At 39.6% G+C, this 15,914-nt stretch overlaps 1 protein-coding gene across 2 annotated transcripts in view; it reads left to right on the top strand.

The window, feature by feature from the left end:
- Positions 1–15,914, top strand: part of GRIN2A (glutamate ionotropic receptor NMDA type subunit 2A) — a 443,108-nt gene that overhangs the window by 331,637 nt on the left and 95,557 nt on the right. For both annotated transcript variants that reach the window (XM_017890721.1, XM_017890720.1), the window contains exon 6: positions 10,828–11,033. In XM_017890721.1, the coding sequence (XP_017746210.1) occupies positions 10,828–11,033 (206 nt within the window). The remainder of the gene's footprint in view (positions 1–10,827; positions 11,034–15,914) is intronic.

Genomic DNA, 15,914 nt, shown 5'->3' with positions numbered 1-15,914 from the left:
CACACAGTGAATTAACTGGGCCCAGCCAGACTAGAGCACAGGCAACCTGAACTCTGCTTCTGTTGTTGGTTTTAATAAATCTCCTCTCTGATTTTTAATTTTGCAATTCCTATTGTCTTGTCTCCAAGGAGAGAAGATGAGTAAACAGGCAACTTCCCTTTTTAAACTCTGAATTCTAAGTAAAAATCGATGATATGCTACAGTCAGAATAGAATTCATTTCAGCGGATATTTCTTGAACTGCATCGTGGGTGAGCACTATACTATATCGAACATGGATCACGTAGTTGAGGAAGACTGGCCAGCCTTGACACTCTACAGAACCATGATTCAAGGCCAACTGGGCCCTTATTCCCCACCCCTACAGCCCATCTCAGTTCTGTTGATTCTACACTTTGAGTTCACACCAGTCTGACCACCATGGTGATGGTCATCTGTGTCATCCAGATTCCTGCAGCCACCTCCCAGCTCGTCACTCTGCCTTCTGAATCTTCTAGCTAGAAACGCTGTCTCTACACTACATTGAGAAGAAGTGTTTAATCCACTTCTAATTTGGGGAATGATTTCAACAAATCCTCATCCCCATCCCTTACATATGTCACTTGCCCATAGGATAAAGATAAAACCCCATAACAGGCAACCCACTAACTCCCTTGGTCCTCTTTTTTTTTTTTTTTTTTTTTTTTTTTTTTTTTTTTTTTGAGAGAGTCTTGCTCTGTCATCCAGGCTGGAGTGCAGTGGTGCAATCTTGGCTCACTGCAACCTCTGCCTCCTGGGTTCAAGTAATTCTTATGTCCCAGCCTCCCGAGTAGCTGGGATTACAGACCCACGCCTGGCTAATTTTTGTATTTTTAGTACAGATGGGACTCCTGACCTCAAGGGATCCACCGCCCTCAGCTTCCCAAAGTGCTGGGATTACAGGCATGAGCCACCACGGCTGGCCTGTTTCATATTTGGAAGCCACTTCCTGTTAGAAGCATTTTTTTGATTCCCTTCCAGATTAGGAAGCTGTATTCTTCAACAGCATCCTGTGCTTGCTGCCGGCATAGCATGTTTCTCACTTCTTTGCTATTGAGCTTTGACATCTCTCCACCCAGACTGGAAACTCTAGGGATAGGATAGTCCTCTCTGAGGACTGTTCACCACTGTAGCCCCAGGGCTTCCAGCAGTGGCCTGCACAATGGAAAGCACTGAAGGCATGTGGGCTTATGAATACACAAGTGAGGGGAAAGTGTGTTCTAAAGGCAACGAAAATGCAAAAATGAATTCCAGATGGAGAATTAGGTTCCATGGGAGTATTGGCATTTGAGCTAGGCCTGAAAAGAGTGGGTATGATTTCAGTAAGGGGAGATAATAAGGAGAAGAATTCCAGGCAGAAGAAATAGTGTAGGCATAGGCAGGAAAGTGGGTGTCGTTTAGGGTGTGTTTTGTGAAAAGTGTATGCATCATTGTAGCTTCATATTCTGTGTGTGTGTGTGTGTGTGTACGTAAAGGTTTGAGTGTGTGTGTGTGCGTTAGGTATGTATTTGTAGTTGTACGTATGGGTGTGAGTGTATATGTGTATAATGTGAGTGTAGGTAGGCATGAGTGTACCTGTATATAAGTGTGCTTTTATGTAGAGGTTTATGTATAGATGTATAGGAATATGTATACATACATGTGTAGGTGTGGTGATGGTATTGCTTGAGTTCTTATAATAGTAAAAATTGACATTCACTGGACACTTATGTATCAGACGCTTATGTATGCAACATATTTAGTGCTATTTTAATTCGAATAAACTCCCTATACACAAGAGGAAGTGAGGGAAATACTTTTTATCTCTATTATGATTTTTTCCGTGTTTAATTGTGAATATGTGTAGGTATAAGTGTGTCTGCAAAGGCAGATGTGTGTGTGTTTTAGTGTGATGATGTGTGTGTGAGAGAATGAGAGAGAAAGTGAGAAATAGAGAATAGTGAGGTTGATTGGACCTCTATTATAGAGGAGTTTTTACTTTACAGGGCAGTCCGGGTTTGGTTTCGTGGGCAGCATGAGACATGGAGGGACTTGAGCACAGAGTAGATCTATGATTTTGGTGTTTAGATATTTGTGTTTAGGGGGTGGCTTCAGAGACCAGGAGACCTGTGATGAGGTTATTTTAATTGTCTCTTGTAAGCATTTCATAAATAGATCAAATAAGATCAAACGCTCAGATCTCTTTGAAAGAGCCACGCATATCTATTAACCTAATTTCTTCCAGCCTTTTGCAGCCTCGGCAACATCCCTCTGAATTTATCCGGACATAAGAGGTGTATATTAACTTGAGACATACAATTTCTGGAGATGAAATTATCTCTGCTCTGAGAACATATTGGCTGAACATTTTGATAAGTAATCACTGTCCTTTAAAAAAAACTCTTTCTAGGAGCTGAAGAGCAATTAGCTTCCTAAAAGCACTGTATTTAAATTTTATTAATAAGAATAAAAAATCATTACAAAGTTAATCTACCCTTTTTATATTTCTTTTAGCAAAATCACTTTTCTCCATCAGAGGTCAATATTTTTTGACTTCACAACGTCAGTATATTTCTGAAAACACTCAAAGACTTATCACCAAAATTCAGTTTATTTTAAAGGTAAAGATTTTTTTTTTCTCCTCCCATACAACCTATTTTGTTGAATTGAGAACTGTTTTTAAGTACCAAAAAAATTCATAATAGAGATAAAAAGTATTTCCCTAACTTCCTCTTCTGTATAGGGAGTTTACCAGAATTAAGATAGCGCTAAGAATGGTGCCTGATACATAATGAGTGCCTAGTGAATGTCAATTTTTACTGTTATTATATGAACTCAAGCAATGCCATCCCCACTTTATTGCTGTCTTCTCTCAATTTCTTAGCTCAGTATTCATTTTCTGATAAGTTGTTCTCTCATGACTGCCCTGTTCTAATAGTTCCAGCAAAAGTCCCAGGCAAAACTCTCATTGGCTTAGCTTAGGTCACATGCACATTCCTGAGCCAATCAGTGTACTGATTTGCCAAATAAAGGACACGTGCCTATTCGTGAAATTGGGGCAGCATCTCTCCAAGGGAAAATCAATATGCTGTAACCAAAAATCTGATAAATGAATGACAAATAGGCAAAACAGCATAAGGCTATTGCGGAACCCTTGGGGGAAATGTGGAGAAAAGTGTGATTTATGGCTAAAGCTACTGACATGGTAAAAACTGTGTCTAAAGTAAACTAAAGTTAGTATCAAGAACAGCTCTTATGAAGTTAAAATACGAAATAATCTAAATTCCACTCTAAAATTGTTTCTCCATTGATTTAAACAATGACAAAATAGTGATACATAGCACATAGTGTTGGGCATTTCTCTGTGGGCTTTACATACATTCACTAATTTAGTTCTCTCAGCAATCCTGTGAATTATGCTATTAATATCATCCCACTTTTCAGATGATGAAACTGAGGCAAATAGATATTAAGCAGTTTGCCCAAGTGGCACAGCTCACAGGTGGTACAGCTGGGATTTGAAGCCAGAGTAGCCGGCTCCAAAGTTTAAACTCCTGGCAAATTTGCTACTCTGTGTCTGAGAACATATTTGCTGTTTTTTAAAACTCTCCGTTTTGAATTCAAAACAGTTTTTGAATAAACTTTTTAGGTCAGACTAGTTTTATATATACGGAAAAGTTGGCAAAGATAGTCAAGTGACTTCTCACATACCTAATGCCTAGTTTCTCTGATCATTAACACCTGACAGTATGGTATGTTTATCACAATGAGTCAATTCATGTATTACTGTTAACTGAAACCCATGCTTTAATCAGATTTCCTTAGTTTTCATCTAATCTTCTTTTTCTGTTCCATCGTGATAGTGGATCCAGGATCCTATATGACATGTAATCGTAATATTGTCTTAGGCTCCTCTTGTCTAGTATGCTTTCTTAGACCTTCTTGTTTTTCAATGACCTTGACAATTTGGAGGAGTACTGGTCAGATATCTTCTAGAATACCCCTACACTGGAATTTTTCTGATAGTTTTCTTATAATTACACTGAGGTTATAAGACCACACAGGTAGACCACCACGCTATTATCACCACATCATATTAAAGATATGTACTATTAGAATGGTTTATCATTGTCAACATTGGCTTTGACCATTGGGCTGACATCACGGTATCTGTCACATTTCTGCATTGTAAAGTTAGTCTTTTTTTTTTGTTCAGCAGAAAATTCTAGTTGTATTTCTTCACTGACTTAAAAATGAGTCCTGGGTTCAAATCCTGGTTCTCCCACCCTCAAACCATATGAATTGGACAATTGCTTAAACCCCAGGCCTCAGTTTCCTCATCTATGAAATGGAGATAATAAAAGTAGCATTTTATTCATGGGTCTACTTTTAGGATTACAGAAATTATTAAAGCTTTCAGAATAGTAGAAACAGAAAGACTTATTTTTATCATCTCATGTAATCTTTATAACAACTCTGTGACCTTGTTGTAACCTTTAAAAGATGAAGAAACTAAATTTCAAAAAGGGAGGTAGTTATTAAGCAGTGCTCTAGAGGTTTTCACTGAATGAGTTTAAATTCTTACTGTGACCCTTATGATCTGACCTGAGCAAGAAACATAATATTTTTAAGTCCCAGTTTCCTCATCATGCAATCATATAGTTGCCTTGAGGATTGAGTCATATAATGAATGAAAAACCCTTAGTAGTGCTCCTGGAAACACATAGTAAAGCCCTAATCAATGTTAACAAAGGACTTTTGTCATTATTGTCCACTGTGCCCCAGCTAGGAATGGACAAGTCAGGATTTGAACTCATGCCCTTCTTCAGAGAATGAGGAAGAGCCAACTTTGAGAAAAGCTCAGATTTGAGTACCACTGTTTTTTGTTTGTTTGTTTGTTTGTTTGTTTGTTTTGCAGCATGGATAATTACTGTCCAAGAGGGCTCTGTTGACCATGTTTCTTTTTCCTCAGTCTTCTAACTGGTTCTCAGAACCATCCTGCCACTTTTTTGTAGAGATAGCTTGCCATTTGGCTGTTTTCTGCTGTCCTTTCACCCTGGGTGCAAGACTGCCCTAATATATGGTTGCCATACAGAATTAAACATCAAGCGAGGAGTGTTACCTTTGCCCCTCTTCTAATTATGTACTCATTACCCTGATCGCAAATCAGGAAGGATTTGGGAGGGCAGCTTATCCTTGCATTTTACATAGAGTGCTAGACCTGAAAGACTTTAGAGATTATCTAATTCAAACCCACTCCCCTCATTTCTGTTACAGTGAGGAGAATGAGACACAATCAGTGAGGTCAAAAGTCAAGGGAATGCCATAGAAGAAACTCACATCTCCTTTTGTCACTTAGTTCTTCTGCTACGGAAGCTCATTTTCCTGAAGATAAGTTTAACAAATATTGAATTAATGATAATAGTACTACGTATGGAGAACTTCCTGTGTGCCAGGAGCTGTGCTTCAGAGATGTTTGTTGTCATTATATTACAAGTAAGCCTCATAACAGCATATGAAATGGAAGTGTTGTTTTTATTTGGTGATCGAGTGAACTGAGGTTCAAAAAGATTATGTGGCTTGTTCAAGGTCACATGGCTAAAGCAATGACAAGATTTGAACCTGTTCATCTGTCTGATCTCTAAGCCTGTGGTATTAATTATTCTGAACCCTCTTATCCTCTGCCACGTAAAGGAGAGAAGAGAGGGGTTCTGTAGCAATGAAGTTGATTCCTGAAAAGTCAATGGGATCCATATGTGCATATACATGTACTTGTATACAACACACACACACACAACTGTGCTTGCCTATCCTGGTTGTGTATAAATCTAACCAGAAGTTTGGCAAGGTGTCCTGGAACTTCATTTTCCCTCCAAGCTCCAAAAATAGGAGCACGTGATTGACAATGACTGTATGATTTCACTTGCTCTGATGCATTGAAACCTTACTCCTGGAAGCACTATTGGAGGAAATGGATTGAAACCTTACTCCTGGAAGCACTGCTGGAGGAAATGTGCAACACTGGCTCACTCTTCAGTATAGCTTATGTGGGTCAGGACTGCTGATCTAAAGTTACAGACTCAGCTGACTGTGGTGTTCACTTTTATGGAGGGGATTGGGAACAGGAAAAAGGTCTAGTTTAGAGAATAGCAAAAGAGTCACCATCAGTTCCAAGGTGGGAGCAGAGAAATTGTTGGCTGCCATCTTCAGAGTGCACAGGGTTCTTCCATTTTGGATATTAACTTCTAAAAAAGGCACTTGGAGCATACATACTCCATGCCATTGTGAAATGGAGACAAGCAGAGACAATATGACAATTGAAACTGAGGTCTTCAGGATTTAACCCATTGGTTCTTACTTTCTCCCTGAATACATCAGAGCGACTGGAGTCCCTTTTTAAATGGTGTTAGGATGATGATATTTGCTTTCTCTGGGGAACTTTAATACTCAGAGGCTATTCAGACAGCTGCCCTCAATGGCTCTAGGTCTGGGGGCTGAAGTTGCAGTAAGAGCAAGGGAGAGAATACAGGTCCTTGATACTTCCATATTTTGCCTAGGGTACAGGATTCCAAAGCTGAGGCACATATGGACACATTAATCATTCTAACATTTTCTGACTCATACACATTTAAAAAATACAGGCTGTATGTTTATTCACTCCACCAAAAACTACGCATGAAGTCCCTCCATGTGGCATGCCCTGAGTTAGAAGCTGTGGACATAGAAACCAATCATTATGCATATAAAATTCCTGCTAGGCTGGGAAATCATAGTCTCATAAGTAAAACATATACATAAACACATAGATTGTTGTAGATTATTGAGGTATAACATTGTGAAGCAAATGAGGTTTAGATATTTAAATTAAGGATTTATGAGTAAATTATATGATGTGGGTTTCTTTGCTGTAATATGGAAGGAGTGAGTGGGAGTATAAATGAAACAAGATTGGTCTTGAGTACTAATTATTGAAGCTGGATATTGGGAATATGGAGGTTCATTATATGATTCTACTCTTGTATACATTTAAACATTTCCATAATAAAAAAAATTGGAGTAGGCAAAGAAGCTTCCACCTTCAGGCAGGTTATATATGGACATATATCCATGGTAACTTCTATAAATCTTTTTCCATTCTGACCATTGAACTAGATTGACTCTTAGTCCATTTGGGTTGCTATAACAGAATACCATAGACTGAGTGGCTCATAAACCACAGAAACTTGTTTCTCATGCTTCTGGAGACTGGGAAGTCCAAATCAAGGTGCCAGCAGATTTAGTGTCTGGTGAGAGCTGCGTCCTGGTTCATAGACAGCAGTCGTCTAACAAGACCATCCTCACATGGTCTCTCTGGGGCTTTCATAAAAGCACTAATACCATTCATGAGGGCTCCACCTTCATGACCTAATCACCTCCCGGAGACCCCTCCTCCTAACACCACCACATTAGGGGTTAGGATTTCACCCTGTGAATTTTGGAGGAACACAAACATTCAGTCTATAGCAAACCCTTAAGGCAAATCCCAACTTCTTAATACAGCCTACAAGGCTTTGCATCTTCTGGTCTCCACCTATCTGAAGTGCTCTTTCTTTCTCTGCTCCTCCACAATTCCTTCCCACAACTGCCATGGTCCAATTCATCCTCAATTTCCAATTTCAGCTTAAGTGTCACCTCCTCAGGGAAGATGTCTCTGATATCTTTTCTCCTATATGCTTTCTTAGACCCGTGTTTCATTTCTTCCTCCCAGTTTATATGAACATATGTTTTTGTGTAATCATTTGACTCATGTGTCTTCTCAATTAGCACAAAAATTTTATGCAAGCAAACATTTTATCAGTTAAGTTACAGTATTCTCAGTGTCTAGCTCAGTGCTTGGAACCTAGTAACCACTCAACACATATTTGTGGAATGAATGACTCTTCTAAACCTGTCTACAAACACTGGACTCAGTTATAGTCCCTTGTAAATAGGAATACAGGCAGGGAAAGTGAAGAATGTCTGTTCTCCTTTATCCGGTATATACAATTTAGTAGTTGAGATTTTTGGTGTTTGCAGTGGGGTGCTGAGGGGCCTATCAGATCAGAGAAGAAGATAAGAGCTCTTAGAATCTAAGGCAACATTGACACAGCAGTTTCAGCTCCTGATCAAGTTCTCTCCACCTACCACTCACCTTCAACCTCCTTGGCTGGCCCATGGGTACTTTACTTGGATGTGTCAGGAATGGGGAGTAGAACTTGGAGAATATTTAGGAAGTTATTGCACTCTTGGCGCTCATAAACCTTTTCACCTTTCCTTGAGTCAACGTTAGACTGAAACATTTGCCTGACTCCCATGGTGTGGGGGTTGTGATGTGGTCAATGACATCACCAAAGATTCTGCTAGTCTTTGCCTTAATTTACATTATCTTGGGACTTTAGGAAACATGTCTGCAAGGAAGGAAGAGTGTTGGAGCTATAACGTGGTTCCTGCAGCTCAATTCACAGAAGCACTATGTACATAGTGAGAAAGCACCTTTGGGTTCAGAAAGAAGCCCCATGATGTAACTCTGGTTCCACCATTTACTTGTTGTGTGAGTTTGTGCAAGTCACATAACCTCTCTGTATTTCAGTTTCCTGAACTATGAAGTTGGAATAATAATGCTTACCATGTAGAATTTGTAGGAATTAAACTAAGTGGTGATATTGGCACATTTCCTGACTTTACAGAAGTGCTAAAAAGTTATGTCATTAAAATTATAATATTAAAATGCCATGGTGGAGGTATGTGCAAAGTTCTATATTACTAGGGAAGCAGGAATGATTTTACAGATAAGGTGATAGTTCAGCTATATCTTAAATGCTAACGACAATAGCAATAGTAAAATAATAGCCACCATGTGTGTTACATGCCATGTCAGGTTCTGTGCTCTGTATTTTTGGTACTTTTTGGCTCATTCAAACCTTACTGCAGTCCTTAAGGTCATACCCTGTTGCTCTTTTCATTTTACAAATGGAGAAAGTAAAGCTCAGAGAGGTTGAATGACTTGCCCAAGGCTACTCAGCTAGTGGATGAAGCCAGGATTTACACCTAGTTCTGTTCGACTTCAAAAGCCATTCTCTTACCCACTGAACTCTCCAAGCTCTCTTGAAGGTTGTGTTTGAGACTTCCAAGGCAAATGGAAAGAAAGGGGATTGGTATAATATGTTCCAAAAGGGAAAACTTGTATATTTCTTTGTCTATTTGCATACATATTTTAGTATTTTTGGTTTGATCTATGTCGTACAACTGACTGACAGTTCCAAGAAGGCAAAAGCCATTCTGTTTTAGCCATCATTATTCCCAGGCTGGCACTGGGACATAGTAGGTCTTCAATAAATCTATGTCGAATGAATGAAGAATTTGATGGGTTTAACATTCTCCCCAGCCTGTTACATATCATAGCATGAATAAATGAACAATGTGTATGTGTTTAACCAAATTGCTGTACTCGCCATCCTATCTTACAAAGAAATGTATCAGCAATGCTGGACAATTTTGTAATTAGCCACAGGAAATGCTTCTTCACAGCCAGCAAACATTTTCCAGCCCGTATGATGAGGTAATCTTAGAGAGCACTGATTCTCTTCTCTCCTCCCACCCTGTCACCTCTCCTGGTGTCCGGCATGTTTGAATTCTCTTTAAGGGCTTGAGATTCATTTCTGGCGACACTTAAACGTTACAGGAGGAGAGGTGAGTGGGTCATGTCAACACAGACAAGCCTGGATTTGGCACTTAGCTTTTCAGACGAGGTGTTTTCCTCGAGGCTGGTATTACACATAAAGCAGTGACCTGTGGTGTCAAACAATCGCGTGTGGGAGCAGGAGGAGAAGGGAGAAAGAGCAGCGCGGGGGCAGCTTCCTCCCGGCGTGTATGTGAATAGTGCCAATAAGCTGTCAAATAAAATTAAGGTTCAAAATATACAGCCTTCAATTTGATTGCACTAAGATGCCGACTGCTGCTCCGAGGGAATACAATCGATTCTATTTTGACAGGTCTTCATGTACGCTAAGCAGTAACAGTCTCCCCTCTGTGCAGGATTAATAAAAGTTCACCTTAATTTGCAACTTAAATAGAACCGTATCTGGGGTCAAAACGATGCTTTTAATTTCCCCACCTGCTCCATCTCTCCCGTGTGTTATTTCAGTCCCCTTCCTCTTCTTTTCACTCTCCAGCTTCATCTTCCTCTCCCTTTTTCTCTTTTCCTTCATCTTAGTACCTTTTTTATTTCTTTCTCCTTTTCACTTTCTTTTCTTTATTCTTAAAAACAATATGGCATCCCTATGATGTGCCAAGCACTGTGCTTTTTTGCCTTTCATGCATTGCCTGATTGAATTCCCATGGCATCCTTAAGAAGTAGGGGGAGTCGTGTTCGTTATACAGATGAGAAAACAGAAGATCTTAGGATTAAGAGCTTGCCTAGACTTGTACAGCTAGTAAGTGGTACAGTTGGAGAATCAAACCCAGACCTCTCTGATTCTAAAAGTCTGTGCTGTTTCCTTGCCATCCGTGGTCCTGAACTCTGGCAGAACGTTACAACCACCTGCGGGGCTCTAAAGGTATCAGTGCCTGGGTACCACCTCCCGAGATGCAGTTTGATTCCTCTGAGGATGAGTGGGGCTGGAATGGAGAACTGCCCCATATTCTGTTTTGTCTTTATGCCCGTTTCTCTTAGCACAGAAGTAGATGCATATGTTGAGGTATGTGGCAGAAAGACCCTTGAGACGGATGGATGTCTCCGGCAGGGAAAGGATTTGCCTCTCCAGAAATCAGCGGCGGAAGAAAGCACAGCTCTGTCTTTGTGTTTGTGCTGCAGGTGGGCAAGTGGGAGAACCATACGCTAAGCCTGAGGCACGCCGTGTGGCCCAGGTACAAGTCCTTCTCCGACTGTGAGCCGGATGACAACCATCTCAGCATCGTCACCCTGGAGGAGGCCCCTTTCGTCATCGTGGAAGACATAGACCCCCTGACCGAGACGTGTGTGAGGAACACTGTGCCGTGTCGGAAGTTCGTCAAAATCAAGTGAGTGTCAGGGATGCTGTTGCCTGAATGTGCCCAACCCTTTGAAATAGCTTGGATCATCGATAGTAACAATATCTGTACTTGAATCATAAAATGTCATAGAAAATACACTCCATTATAGTAGGTATAATACAATAATCAATTTTAAAAAGACTTAGATAAATTCCTGGAGATGTGCCAAACTTGCATTCATTTAATTCCACCAGCAATATGAGGTGGGTAGTTTTGCCCGTTGTAAATATGATAAAACCAACTTATGGGAAGATTATGAAACATGTTCAAAGCCATCTAGCTAGGAAATGGAAGAGGTAGGACTCAAACAGTGGTCCAACTGACTCCACAGACATGTTTTTAACCTTTATGTTGAATCGATCCTCCCCTTCAGTATTTCTAGTTTCATTTAATGTATTCATTTATTTATTTTGAACAAACATATTCAAAATATATTTTAATATAGAAAAAATTTATGTATTAAAATATAAAAAAATTTTATATATTTACAATATACTTTTTTTTTTACTTCAAATATATGTAAAACATATTTTATACATTAAATATATTTTATACATTAAAAGATATAGTACATTGTATTTTTTATATATTAAAAATATATATGGCTGGGACAACAGTGATGCACATCTATAATTCAGCACTTTGGGAGGCCTTGGCCAGATTACTTGAGGTCAAGGAGTTGAAGTCAGCCTAGGGCAACATGACCAAACCCTGACTAGCCAAGGTATGGTGGTAGGCACCTGTGATTCCCAGCTACTCAGTGAGGCTGAAAAGCATGAGAACAACTTGAATCTGGGAGGTGGAGGTTGCGATAAGTTGAGATCGAGCCACTACACTCTAGCCTAGGAAACCAGTAGCAAGACTCTGACTCAAAAATAAAGAATGAAAATAGAATATATAAAACATTATACATTTTTAGTATATTGATAATATATAAACATATTATATATTTTATATATAAATAATGTATTTTATATATAAACTATGTATTTTATATATAAACTATTTTATTATAAAATAATGTTAAAATATAACATATTTCCAATATATTAAAATAAATATGGAAGCCTAATATATTTTTATATAATTAAACATATAGACATACATTTTGTTAAATATATAAAATATTTTTATGTTAAAAATATATAAAACATTTTTATGTTAAAATGTTAAAACATATTTTGTATGTTAAAAATGTATAAAACATATTTTTATTATGTTAAAAGTATAATAAAACATATTTTATATGGTAAAATATATAAAACATTTTTTATGTTGAAAATGTATAAAACATTATATATTTTGTATGTCAAAAATATGTGAAACTTTTTTTTTTGTATAATGACAGGATCTTGCTCTGTCCCCCAGGACGGAGTGCAGTAGTGTGATCATGGCTCACTGCATTCTTGAATTCCTAGGCTCAAGGGATCCTCTCACCCCAGCCTCCTGAATAACTGAGACTACAGGCCTGCGCCACCAAGTCTGGATCATTTTTTAATTAATTTTTTTTAGAGACAGGAGTCTTGATGTGTTACTAAGGCTGGTCTCAAGCTCCTGACCTTAAGTGATCCTCGTGCCTTGGCCTCCTGAGTCACTGGGATTACAGATGTGAACCACTGTGTCCAGTTTCCTTTAGTCTTTTTAAAAATAATTATCTCATTTCCACTTTTCTGGCTGTCCCTTCGCTTTCGCCCGCACATTCTTCTTCCTTCCATCTCCTTTATAGATCCCAGATTCGTGCTTCTCAAAAATGTTAAAAACATCTCTCTATTTGGGAGTGAACACACACCTTGCATGTTACTTTCTGATACAATCCAGGTGCAAATGGAACTTCTGGCCGCTTCTCAGCTCAGCAACAGCTAGCAGGCACTGCATCTGTGTCATTTCTCCTTTTGTTATGATCGAAGAAAGAGCTAGCATTGTCTATTATGAGGTCCCCCTTAATCTACAAACCCTCTGGGGACACAGAAACCTCCATGGCCAACTCCAAGGCCCTGATCCTGGTATTTCCTAATTCAAACATAAGCAAAAACACCACCTCATAGGTGACTCACAGAAGAAAAAGGCCTGCTGTTGGATGGAAACTTTTCTTTCTGAGTCTTTTCTGATCTGTTTCTTTTACCTACTTCTTACTCATCCTTTAAGTGTAGCTCCTGCATCCCAAGCTGGGTTAGCTCTTCCTACTTCCACAGTACCTGAGTCTGTCTGTCTCTACCCTCATCACCTGTCTGTACAGTGTATAGTGTATCTGTCTTCTCCCTGGCTTCTGAGCCACCTACATATACGGAATGTGACTTACTAATATTTGCACACTCAGTTACAAGGGCACAGCATGACACACCAATGTTTGTTTCATGACTAGGAAGAGATATTTTTACTTCCTCGTTTCAAACTCCAGTCTCAGCCATTATCACACAAGGTGCAAGTCCCCAGATCTCAGTCCTTTAGATCAGGATTTTAAAGATATAATATGTAATTGCCAAATGTACTATGAAGGCCTATTTTCGCTTGGAGAAAGTTTTATCAGTGAGGTCACAAATGTCAGCCTCTTTGAAGTAGAAATCCTGAATACATCATGGAATAAATAAATATGCCCCTCCTAAAAAGGCCTTTCCTTTCTCCAGTGTCCCCACTGTGGCTCCCTGGGAAGAACCTTTTTTTTGATAAGCAGTCCCCCAGCCTCCACTCTCCTGGAGATGAGGAAGAGGTGGGGCCCACCAAGGAAGGGCAAGTGTACATCCTGTGATTCATGATTCATGATTCATCATGATTCATAATTGTGTGAAACAGACCATGTTTTGGGGTCATGAATGTTTTAATGATTTTTGCTGAATTCCTTTACAGTGAAATAACAGCGACATTGTTATAATACAGATTGAATGAATGTGCATTAAGCACAGTTTACATGTTAGGCACATTGCTGGGCACAGGGGATACACTGATGAACAGGAAGAGCAAAAGCCTAGGACCTTTCCATCATGGAACATATGTGGTTAGAAAACAATTCAACCAGGAAGAAATGGGCAACCCCATGTTGTAATAAACCTTGTAATGAATAGAAAGAGAGTGGTGTGAGAAGAGAGGAAATCAGGGTATGTGGGGTTACGTTAGCTCACACAGGTAAGGTTTAAGTTGATATATACAGGATGAGAAGGAGCCAGACATGTGAAGATCTGGGGAAAGCCTTCCAGGTAGAGACAATGGCAGGTGTAAAGGCCCTGGGAAGGAAAGGAGCTTGGGAGTTTGGGAAACAGAAGGAAACCCAGTGCAATGCTAGAGAGTGATGAATTACAAGGAGGACAGAGGAGATGATGTGGGAACGTTGTCAGAGGATGTTCTAATTTGGGTGGGTGTTCTTTGACCAGAACTTGGCCCGATGAAGAAAGCAAAGTGGCTGGCACAAAGCAGAGTCTAACCTCAGTGAGACACCTCCTCTATGATAACAATACCCTCTGTGTTTCAATAGGGCAATCAAATGAGGCCCCTTGTGTTCCAGAATCAATAATAGGAGTTTAGAATCTTTAAAATCCAAAGCCCTGGAGCTGAAAACAAGTAGATCCCCAAGTACTGAGTCACATTTATATGAAGAAGAGAAATCAAAATAAATTGCTGTCTTTAAAAGAATTGACTTTTCTACTGAAGACTAGCAACAGCTTAACAGGTTCAAATTCACGTTTTTGGTTTCTGTGAGGAGATAGTAGCTTTCAGCTTTCCTTCTTCCACTTGGGGATATGAGGAGTTTACCGTGTGTCTAGATGAAATGAAAGTCTTTGACTCATGTGAGAGCAGTAGAGAATTGCTAGGATCCACTAATCCCAACATTAAAGAAGATTAGATCAATTGCATTTCCTACAGGGAACATCTTTGAGACAGGCTGATCAGTTGCAAAAAGGATTCCTGTTAGACAACATGATTGCATGAAACCTTTTTGTTTCTCACTTTTGATAAATGGTGGGATCTTCTAAGAATACCAGGTAACAAGAAATGAGCTGAGAAATCTTTCTCTCTGCTCTGTTAGTTGGGTGATAAAGACATGCAGAGAAAATTGGAAAAATCATTTGGCCTGATGTGTAGCGAGAAATGGCCATACCGTCAATTAAGCTCCCAAACTGTCAAATCGTTGGTGGGAAGAAGGAAATTTATTTTTAAGTGCTGGATGAGATTTGTCTGAGTCTCCATGGTGGACAGGAGCCAACCCAGGACCTGGACACAGCTCTGTCTCGCATGGCTGTGCTCGTATCCACTGGCTATACTGGGAAATTGTAGAGCTGGTAAACTGGACAATTTATTGGATCCCTTTCCCCATATTTGTTTTTATGAGTCATTCCCTCTCTTGGGTGGTGGTGGAGCAGAGAGAGATCACATGGGGATCATTTCTCAGTCTGTGTAGTTAAGTCACATCCCCTGCACGCCCACACAAGGGCTGTAATAGGAACCAACAGACGTTCCCAATTACAAGCTGGTCTGCAATTCCATAATTACTGTGATAAATTCAACTATTGAATTTGCTGCGTGCCTTTTTCATCCTGTGTCCCCAGGGCCCACTTCCATGTCTTGTGCACAGTAGACACTTAGTGGGTGCTTGTTGGGTGAAAATGCATCAATGATCATTTGTATTTAGAAATACACCTGGTGTACAGGGATATGGGTGAGATAACTCATAAACTGGCTGAGGTTTCCAGGGAGACCAAAGAATGCCACTATATGCCCGTGACCCTTAATCTTAAACCTGGAGCATCTAAAACTTCTGTCTAATCTCCCAGAAATCTTGACCAGGTGAAGGAAGAGCCTGTGACAGGGGAAGAAGGGAAGGAACATAGAATGAAGGTGATAAAAATGAACAGAGGTGGGGAAAGAGTATCAGTGCAT

This window comes from Rhinopithecus bieti, unplaced genomic scaffold (assembly GCF_001698545.2).
Source record: "Rhinopithecus bieti isolate Rb0 unplaced genomic scaffold, ASM169854v2 scaffold_19459, whole genome shotgun sequence".
NCBI lineage: Eukaryota > Metazoa > Chordata > Mammalia > Primates > Cercopithecidae > Rhinopithecus > Rhinopithecus bieti.
The sequence above is the reverse complement of the archived record's forward strand: the minus strand, read 5'-3'. Positions and strand labels throughout refer to the sequence as shown.